Here is a 10,854-nt window from a genome sequence, read left to right on the forward strand (position 1 = left end):
TCAAGGGTGTAAATTTTTAATTGTGCCACGTCCGAGGCATGTGTGTGTGTGTTGGGGGTGAGGGGGAGCAGGGGGGCGGCGGTGGTATGGCTTGTGGTGGGAGGGGGTATAGAGGAGACACACACAGGGGGCACACGTGCCTGGAATAGAAATAATGCTCCGAGCAGAAATCTGACCTGACCCTTCATTACTGTTTCACAAGCGCACACACACATGCACATAAACACACACACACACACACACACACACACACACACCACTGTAAAAGATGCAGTATTATGAGTGAGATAGTGATGAACAGTAATGACATTAACACAGGCATTAAAACTATGTACAGTGTACCCCAGAGGCTCATGAGTGCTTCAACTGTTCAAGTGTTGGTCCTGTTAACAGGAGGATATGTGACTTAATGAGAGAGAGGGGTGGAGGGTGTGTGTGTGTGTGTGTTGGGGGTGGGGGGTATGTATATTTGTTCATGTATATAAGGCATGGACGGAGAGGGGGTGTTCTATGCCAGAGGGAAGTGACCTCAGTCTGAGAGGATACTGAATAACTGAGACTACAGCATTCACATTCAAATCACTTCAGCGTCAAGCTGCTCCCTCCACCTGCAACTCCACCTGACCCCCTCCACCCCCCAACCCCCTCCACCCCTGCCCCATCACCCTTCGTGCTCTACAAACTCACAAACAATGCATTAATACACTGTCTGAACAAAATTGTATACCACCTCATCCAACTGTATTAATGAGCCTTTACTGCAGTAACAGCTTCTATTCAGTGCACGTTGGAACATTGTTGTGAGAATTTGATGGCATTCTGTGACAAGACCAGGTGCTGATGTTGAACAATTGTAAAATATAAATAATATAAATAACTCGCCAAGAAAGAGTTTTAAATGTTGATATTGATGTATGTATGTGATTACAATATTAGAGCAAAGGATGTTTATTTGGAAAAACTGTACAATTAATAGGAGGATTTAGTTCCCTGTCTGGCCACTTCTAGTCTGAAAACAAGGTGAGATATAGTTAGAGGACGGAGGCATATAGGTTCCATATGGCATCCTGCAGCACATCGGCCTACAGATGAAGCAGCCGGGCCTGTAGATCCTGCACACTCTTAGGTTGCAGAAGCTGGCATCCCGGCTGGTCCTATAAACACACAATTGGCAATAAATCTGGCAATCAGACTAATAAATCTGCCAAGGAAGTGTCACAATCTGGCCAACACATTCCTGGGAATCCCCTGATGTGTGTGGTGAGCATTTTCCTGATGAAATGCTCCCAACATTTTCCAAAATGACCATCCTGCTTCTCTCATTCCAGTGATGCAACCCCTCTCAATGCCTCAAAGAGTCTTTTCATTTCTTGGGAGTGGGGGCAATTTTCCATGCTTGTGTGGCAAGACTCAGTGTCTAATCATTTATATATCTGTCTGACTTTATACCTAAATAATTGCATGCCAAGTTTTGCGGCAATCTGGGTTTTTTATTTGTATTAATTAATTTATTATTATGATTATTTTTGTAAATGAGTGTATATTCAATTTCAATATAAATTCAAGCAGCACTGCTGAGTCTGATCCACTTACACAAGCACAACTCACAACTCACATCTCTGGATTGTGTATGGCTTTAACATCATGTAGAAACTCACAAAACAAAACAAACTTTTACATGCAGCTGCCAACTGGAGTGACCCAATCCTCTGAGCTAGTCCCAGTTTCTCTGAAGCTGGGGGATGCAGGCAGTATGAGGGTTAATGACATCTCATGTTCACTTGAGAGGACTGGCAGTTTTTTTCCTCAGCTCCGCCTCTTGAAGAAGCTCCCTGCCCTGGGTAAACAGGCCCCAAAAGATCAAAGCTGACAGGGGTCAGGGCATCAGCCACCTCACCCCAAAGGTTCATGAGAGGACAATACATTTTAATCAGGATGTTACTGTTCAGAAATGCTGTACCCATGTTCAGTTCTCTCTCCCTCTTTCTATATTTTACTATCTCTCTCAGCCTCCCCATCCCCTAATTACATTCTCTCTCTCTCTCTCTCTCTCTCTCTCTCTCTCTCTTTTCTTTTTTCACTTTTATCATCACTCTCCTTCTGTATCAGTCTTTCTCAGCTATGACTCTCTCTCGCTCTATCTCATCTCATCATTTTCTCTCCATTTCTCTCTCTCCCACATGTTCTCTCCCTCACCTAATCACCAACACCCTCTCGCTTTTCTCTCCATCTCTCTCTGACTCTTACTACTCTTCCCCTTCCCTCCATCACTCTCCCTCTGCCCCGCTGCTTATACGTCAATGAATAATTCACCAGGCGATTTGGTGAAAGGTGAGGTAAACAAGTCTATTGCCTAATATCCCGGGAGGATGGAGAGAGAGAGAGAGAGAGAGAGAGAGAGAGAGAGAGAGAGAGAGAAGGGGATGTATTATGTAGACAAATGCACCTGAATTGCACTCAGATTGACCCCACTGTCACAGCAAAAGCATTCAGCACAGCTTTTCTTCTTCCTCCTCTTCTCTTTCTCAAATATGCTTTATTGGTATGCCCAATACAGTAGTACTCTCTCTCTCTCTCTCTCTCTCTCTCTCTCTCTCTGTTTTGTACAGTGTGTGAAGCCGTGTACCTGTTTGTAGAAATGTATTTACTTTAAGACATTGTGGTGAAAGATTAAAGGTGTAATATACAACATTCAGAACCAGAATCTCAGACTGTAACAAACACATCATATTCAGCAATGCCTAGTCCATCCTGTCCAGGTGAGGAGTACAGTATAATTCAACAACAAGTCATGCCTACTCCAGCCAGACAGCTACTCATGAAAACAGACATGGAAGGTTATTGAGTTACCTACAAATCAAAGAGAAGAATCGTCAGTTCAGAGTCATATTGGAGGACTTCAGCAGCCCTTAGCATGCTTTCATTTCTAATTTGTTTGGTTTGAACCAAAACAGAAGGTGTGAAAGGTGCCTCGGACCACCAAATGAAAGAAAAAATCGATGGTCATAGCCAAAGGGGTGGTCTCTGTCTGGATCAACTGAACCAGGTTTCGGTTTGTGTGCTGCATGAAAATACTTGCAAATTTAGATAAAGTTTAGGAAGTTGAGGCAATAAAACACACAGAGATGGAGGTGACCAGGTGATCTACTCACTGCCTCAACATCAAAAAAGTGTAGAAAATGTAAAAAAAACCTTTAAATTGACTGTAAATTCATGAGCATATCCATAGCACGCTGCCCTAAAGAAACACTACGTAATATTTTTACCTTAAATTTACAGCTTCAAAATTACTGTGATGCTCCACTGGGAGAATAGAGCTTCTGTCCGTGCTACCCCAAGCTCAGCACTGTAGAAGCTGCACTATGTAACTTTTGGCAGAGGGTAGTTAACCACCCCTTATCTCTCAGATCTCCCCCTTGATTTCGGTACAGTGCTGTAAAATTAATTACACAGGGGGAGACCCTGGAGCAAAAAAAAATAAATAAATAATAATCATATCTAAGTGAAAACGATGTCATCAATAAACAGTAACCATCACTGGATTTAAAACAATTTTTCAGTAGGTCTGTGTGATTCAAAGTTCAGAGTCTCTCCAAAAGTTCAACATCTCTCTCCAATTTCCCTTTGGTTTGGAAAATTTTAAACCAAAATGTGTAAACACTGCAACTCCCGCTCCATTACTTCTGCTGTATCCCTAACCACACACTAGCACATTACATAGTGTCTAAAACAATACTGGATTACTATCAGAGGGATACTCATTAGTATAGAAGGTAAAGTTGAGTGTAGTTGGATGTGATTTGGGACACGGTCAGTACCACGAATATGATCGTTTAAAGTAGAACTAAGTGCATATAAGAAGCTGTTAAATTACAGAGTTCTGTAGTTCACTCACTAAACTGCAGTGTATAACTAAAACTTAATGAACACTAATGAAATGTAAATAATGAAAAAGAAACACAAACTTTTGTTCAGAGACTGGTCTGGATTTTCAGGAGTGAAAATGCTTTTTGCAAAGGAGGAATATTGAGATGTTGCTTTCTCCTAAACCTTTCGTACTGCACTCGTCCATCTTTCTTACACAATGATGTGTTTGTGGTCACTGTAATAATCTCTTAGGGAGGGCAAAACAACACATGGGGTGGGCCAAAGTTTCCACAGAATGGAACTAACGTGCAAGCACAGCCTTCCTGTCTAGGAAAACAAGTAGCAGAGAACAACACATACTGACTTCATTCTCTGCTCAGGATGCCATTACTTCACCATATCTATCTTTACACTGAAATTAGTTGTTTGTTGCTTTATCAATGATCAGTGAACAATAGTGGACTGTAGTGGACTCACCGGCATGGTCTGGCTTCCGTGCAGGGCACTGATTGCAGACTGTGCTTCAGCATGTGTGGAGAACTTAACAAAGGCGCAGCCTGGAAACACACACACACACAAGCATTAAACATTATGATCCAAAGTGCGTCATAACATTAGGTCTGTTCTGTGGACGTGCTAGAACTCAGCAGGAGAAAACTCTGCAGGCTTCTGGAGCTCTAGGCACTACAGTCAACACTGCACTGATTCAGTAGAACAGTAGTTAATAAAAACCTTGTAAAGTGTACAATAACTTACAGGCAGCTAACAGCATACTAGTGTCAACATATATAGAAGACAAAAAATCACATAAATATGTAGGAATGACTGAATAAATAAATAAATTACTTACAGGCAAAAGTGGTTAATTAATTGATTTCTGAAGTTTCACCTTCCTTTGTTTAATTATTTATTTATTTATTTGTTTATTTCCACATTTCTACATTTATTAATTTATGTCCACAAGAGCCACCTGGCCATTTATTGGTTTGCCAAGCTGACCAATCGGTGAGGTTAGGACCCCTCACTCAATTATCATACAGAAATGTGGAAATACAAATAATAATAATAATAATAAAATAAAAAATATTAATATAAAATACAAAAATAAAAAGAATAAAAAAATGTAAAAATGGGGAAATAAATAAATGGGGAAATACAAAAATAAATACTTTTTCAAAATGTGAAAATGCACAAATAACTTTAAGACATTTAATTAATTGTTTATTGTGAAACATATAGCATAATAGTGCTACTATTACTATATTACTATATATTATTATATGCAGTGATTAGATCAGAAAAACACACTTAAACCACACTTATTAGTTGGAGCTCCAGACGATACAGTTTCAGCTTTACACCTCTCTAACCAGCATTTGGCATTGGGCATGGTGCTGCGGCTGTGTCCCATTCTATTGCTCATTAATAGATGCACATTAAAGTAGCTGAATTCACTTATTAGAAGGTGTCCACAAATGGTTGGCCACATGGTGTAAGCTCAAGTGAAATGTCATTGTTACTTCTTGTATTCCTTCACCTCTGGTCCAGTAATGCAATGAGAAAACACAACACTGCTGACTGAAATGTCTGGAAAAATCTAGAACAGTTCTGACAGCCATTTCCGTCCTCCCATATCCACAAGAGCTGCCGATCCTGAGAGCTGGTCCCTAGGCTACGGAAATAATCTCCCAACAATTCTCATAAGCACTGGCAGGGGGGGAACTACAACTCCCACGGTGCGTTGCTAAATGTCAAGCTATATTAGTGTCTATCAGTGTCCCCACAGCCTCAGTGGGCTGTAAATGGAGTTGGAAATATAAATAAATAAATAAATCCCAATCCAGAAATACGCCTATTCAGCTGCTACGTACCCCTTGTGGACATATTTTAGGGATAACAGGCCATATCTGGAGGCTAATAACAATCGCTAACAGATCTGTTGGTTCCAATCGTCATTACGCGAGGACAGAAATGGTCCGACCTTTGCTGTTTCCGTCAGGACCTCGTAGCACGGTGCACTCCTCGATGACTCCGTAGGGCTCAAACAAGCGATAGACGTCCTCTTCCGTCTGCTGTTTGTTCAGCATCCCCACGAACAGCTTCCTGTCTTCTGAAACAAAGAGGACAGCCAGGATGAAGCATTAGCAGCCCACTAGCCGCCCACTTGACCCCCCGTACTGAGCACTGGACTGCAGCCACTGTGCAAAAATATCAGTGATTGGTTTTTTGGGTTTTTTTAATGGTCTGGCCCATTTAGCTGAGCGCCGCAGCAGTCACTGTTCCCTGTGCCAAGTCTGTTCATTTTAATTTGGCCTATAATTGGGTTCAGCCCCTCTTTTGAAAAACACCAGCAAGCCTGTGGCGCTAGGAGTGTGCTTGCTTCTGCTGCTGCTCCCAGAGCCCTGAGCCCCAAGGCAATGGCCAGAAGCTGGTTACCGAGAGCTACTAACACACACACACACACACAAACACACACCTTGTGGCTTATAAGCAAATAAATAAGCAGGTGGCTTATTTATCTCCCTCTGCCCTAAAACTGTGTTCAACTTCTGCTGATCTGGATTTTGTATTCGAGGTTTTATTAGATATGAAAAAACGAATAGACCAGACTCTGCATCTACATATCTTACTCACTCATTCACTCGCTCACTCACCCAAACAGTCAGCTAGAAACTCACTCACTCACTCACTTATTAAATAATTCACCCAATCAGTCAGCCAGTAACTCATTGGTTCACTGACTAATTCATCTAATCAGTCAATGAATAAAACTCACTCACTCATTCACTCACACACTCACTGATTCACAAAATCAGTCAGCTAGTAATTCACTCACTCACCAATTCACCCAACCAGTCAGCTAGTAATTCACTCACTCACCAATTCACCCAGTCAGTGAGCTAGCAACTCACTCACTCAGCCACCCACTAAATAATTCATCCAATCAGTCACTAACCAGTTACTAACTGATTCATTCAACCACTCACTCACATTAGACAGGCTGATTATTCTCCACAAGGGGGAGCTCTTAGCTCAGAACCTGCTTCTTAACATTAATAAAATGGAGAAAACTGTCTTGAAGCCACACCAGAAGGGTTCTGTGAATACCTGTGTTTGCAGCAGCCGATTATTCACGTTATATCATATAATATCATATGATATGAAGTAAAATATGATAATCGATGTTGCAACAATTGTTTGGAAACATTCTCATCAGAGTAAGTTTAAATCAGTTTGAAGAAGTCTCCTTCCCTTGATTTCAGACCTAATCTAGGGCTCTAAGGAACCCTTTTTAGGGCATTGCTTTTTAAGAGTGTAGAGGCATGCTGCTGCCAGGTGTTCTATAAAACCCTCGGGCTCCCAAGACCACGGCTTACTGATAGTCCCATGGCTCCGTGGCTCTCCATAGCCCATAACGCACCTCCGGAATAATCCTGAGTGTCTGGGGACGGGCGGGCCCTCTCGCACTGGCTTTATTGTTTGTGGCAGGATCAGAGGGTACGTATCAAAATAGAGAGGATGCATTGTGACATCTGTCACGCTGGATTGGGAAGCATTTATCTGCAATAAAAAAACAGAGCCCTGAACTGGAAGATAAAAGGCCAAGGCGGTCCATCCCAAAGCCTGGAGGGGACGTTTCTCCTCTGAAGGTACGTTCCTGGTTCAGATCCAAGCGCTCTGCCCCCTCCATACGTCCCCCATGTGTGTGTGTGTGTGTGTGTGTGTCCTCCCTTCATGCAGACACACATGTGGCCTCCAGCACCTGCTGTCCAGCATTGGCCAGATCGTCCTTAATGTATGCAGCTGACCTATATTTATGCCACGAGCTCATTCACTACACCGAACCATCACTGGATATACCTTGGATTTACACTCACTGTCCATTTGATGAGCTCCACTGACCACACATGAGCACTTTGTAGTTCTACAATTACAAACAGTAGTTCCCCTGTTGCTCTGCATACTTTCTTACCCTCAGTTCACCCTGCTCTTCAATGGTCAATGGTGGATCATTCTCAGCTGCAAGTAGGTAGTGGTGGTGGTGTGTTAGTGTGTGTTGTGTTGGTATGAGTGGATCAGACACAGCATTTGCTGCTCAAGTTTATTAACACTGTATCCACTCACTGTTCACTCTGTTAGACCCACCTACCTCGTTGGTATATACCATGTAAAAGTCAGAGACTGTATCTCAGTCAAGGTTCAAACTTCATTAACTTCAGGTAAGAGTCCAAGATCCTCAAGAAATGCTATTAGTTAGTATCTGATATTGAGTAAATTTACATAGCGTCTACCCTCCTCTGAATGTAAGGCGTGCCGTCTTAAACCCAGAGGACTAAGTGTTATTGACTGCTTTCTCTAAACATGTAGCATGGCTTTTGACGGAGCGCTTTTGTTCCCCATCTATGGTGCCACTGAGGTGCTCTTCATTTTCATCTTGTTTCTAATTGATTAGAGTTGTGTGCATTTGCATACCTTCCTCCCCGGTGTCCTTGATGCTGGGCACAGCCCCGCCAGCTGTGCTGCTGCATCCAAAAATTACACCCATCAAGCTTCATCAACTTCACCTGCTACCACGACTTTTGTTTAATACGTTGCAAATGAAGCGGTGGAACGATGAGCCAGGGATAGGGTACTGTAGGTGCTTAAATACCTCGGGAAATTTAAGGCCTCAGGAAATAAGGGTGACCTCTATTCTTGTTTGTTTACTTTTAGTAGTGATGATCCTCATTACGGTTCCTAGCAGTTCCTAGCTCCAATTCAGGAGGCTACAACTTGGTGTCCCCACTGGAAACGGATGACTAGGACAGTTTCAAAGGCGACGTTAATGATTGGAATAAAAAAAAAAAAAACACTTCTTATAAAATTCAGAATATGTTTGCTCACCATTTGCTAACTCTCCAGTTTGTTTGAGTGTTTGAAATCACACTGTGTGTAAATGAGTAAAAAACAAACTGGCTCGGTCCGGTAACATAGAGTGTTTTAGACAACAGAGAGGTATCTAAAGGTTGAAAAGCACAAGCTGAGATGAGGATATTGCTCCATTCCTGCTCCATAGATGTGTAATATTGTCTGATTTTTGCTGTTTTACATTTCACTTAAAAAGGAAATGTCTCCAGTCTCGGGATACGGCTAACTGTATTAACGAAAGTGATACAAAACTAAACAACTTCAGTTACAAATGAGTTTCTGTGGTAATTCAAACAGTGAATAAAATCTTACAGACAAGTTAAAAATCATCCATTTACAAACAACAGTTTTTCCCCTAAAACACATACCTCTCCACCTTAAAAGACACTTAGCTTCTGAATGTAAACAAATGTGTTTCCCCACAGTCACATCTTTCCCTTTAAAGGACCAATCTGTAATACTGACAGCCTGCATTTAAAATGAGCATTTAATTGAGTACATAAGCATTAAAGGGTTTTCTGGCCCCTCCCCTGCTTCCCCAGATGCGAAGCCTGGCATGTTGCCAGATTGGGGATAATTGAACCTACACAAAGACATGTTTAAGAACTTTGGACCATCATGGCTAAAAGGAAAGTGCCATAAACAACAGAAAAATATAAATAATTTGACTAAGACATATATCTACATTAACAAAAGGTGAATGAGGCAGCACTGTTTTTCCTGTATTTCCTTCATATTTGACTTCATATTTGACTTAAGGCTTTCACCTTCTTATTGATGCAGATGTTTGCTTATTATTCACAATTTTTGTATTCAAATATTTAATTCCACCTTACAGTTTATAAGAATATCCTGGCTACAGCACTGCTCTCCGGAACGCCACTGCTTTTTATGCCTTTTAAGGTTTAGTACAGTAAATATTATCACAGGTTTTTCCTTTAACTGTGTTACCTTTCTGTTACTGTCTCTTATGTTAATGGGTCAGTTTTGACCCGTGTCTTAAATCAGCCACAAGACACCCTAAAAACAATTAGTTATCAACCAATTTGTTTCTTACCTCTTGTTTACATTTTAAGCCTCTTTGTCCATGAAAGGATTGGTTTTAAATGTTCATTGTTTCACACTGTAAACTGGAGATGTACACAATACACTCTACAATAAACTCTAAACTGACTGGGCCTTACATGTCTGGACATGTCTGTCTTTTATTGTTTTGTGAAACAGACAAAGATAGAAGCCCCTAACTAAAGCTTAAGTGGTTGTAGGAAGAGCTAGCTGTAGGCTGTTGGTGTATAGTGTGTTTATGAGTCCAGATTTGGCAGTTTTTGTTTTCTGATTTAAAACTATACCTGGGTTGAAACTGACCCTAACAAGCCATAATTTTAAAAAGGGCTTTTTATAATTTAGTAAAAAAAAAAAACATTTGTTTAAATTATTGTTTTAAATAGAAGTTCCTAACAAAGTCAAAAGGTCTTAAACAAATAACAAATAACAAATCTATGGATTTAAAACCGTCCCCTCCAGGGTGTATTCCCGCCTTGCGCCCGATGATTCCAGGTAGGCTCTGGACCCCCCGCGACCCTAAATTGGATAAGCGGTTACAGATAATGGATGGATGGATGGATGGATGGATGGATGGATTTAAAACCTAAAAACAGGATGGTGAAGACCTTAACACGAGAAGAAGGTTGAATGGGGGATACACTGGAAAGTGAGCGCATGGACAGGCTGTAACTATGGAAGATCAGACCAGCAGAAGAACAATAGTAAGAAGGGTAAGTAGCTAAAGGAGCCTGGCCTTTAGGTCCATTAAAATAGCACAGTGCACAGAGCTCCATCTCATGAACACGCATGAACAATCAGACAGTAGGGGTGATAGTAATTAACCTACAGCAGAGCTGCTAGATCTTAATCCAATTTATTACATGCACACATCTTGTAGTGGTGCAATGAATTAATGAAGTACACCAATCCTCCATGACCTCCCAGTTTTGGGTTCTCTGTCTTTTGTTTTTTTTTTTCATCATAATGACTCAGTGAATAGTATCAATGAGATGTAGTTTTGAAAATGAATTTTCA

General features: G+C 41.2%; 1 protein-coding gene across 2 annotated transcripts in view; it reads right to left on the minus strand.

Moving 5' to 3' along the window:
- celf5a (cugbp, Elav-like family member 5a) overlaps window positions 1-5,973 on the minus strand; it is a 40,833-nt gene extending 34,860 nt beyond the window's left edge. For both annotated transcript variants that reach the window (XM_066648146.1, XM_066648145.1), the window contains exons 1-2: window positions 5,849-5,973; window positions 4,345-4,424 (exon numbers count right to left, since the gene is read on the minus strand). In XM_066648146.1, coding sequence (XP_066504243.1) covers window positions 4,345-4,424; window positions 5,849-5,954 — 186 coding nt within the window. In that variant the 5' untranslated portion in view covers window positions 5,955-5,973. The remainder of the gene's footprint in view (window positions 1-4,344; window positions 4,425-5,848) is intronic.
- Between the last annotated feature and the right edge of the window lie 4,881 nt (window positions 5,974-10,854).

Source organism: Hoplias malabaricus, chromosome 16, assembly GCF_029633855.1.
Source record: "Hoplias malabaricus isolate fHopMal1 chromosome 16, fHopMal1.hap1, whole genome shotgun sequence".
Taxonomy (NCBI): Eukaryota; Metazoa; Chordata; class Actinopteri; order Characiformes; family Erythrinidae; genus Hoplias; species Hoplias malabaricus.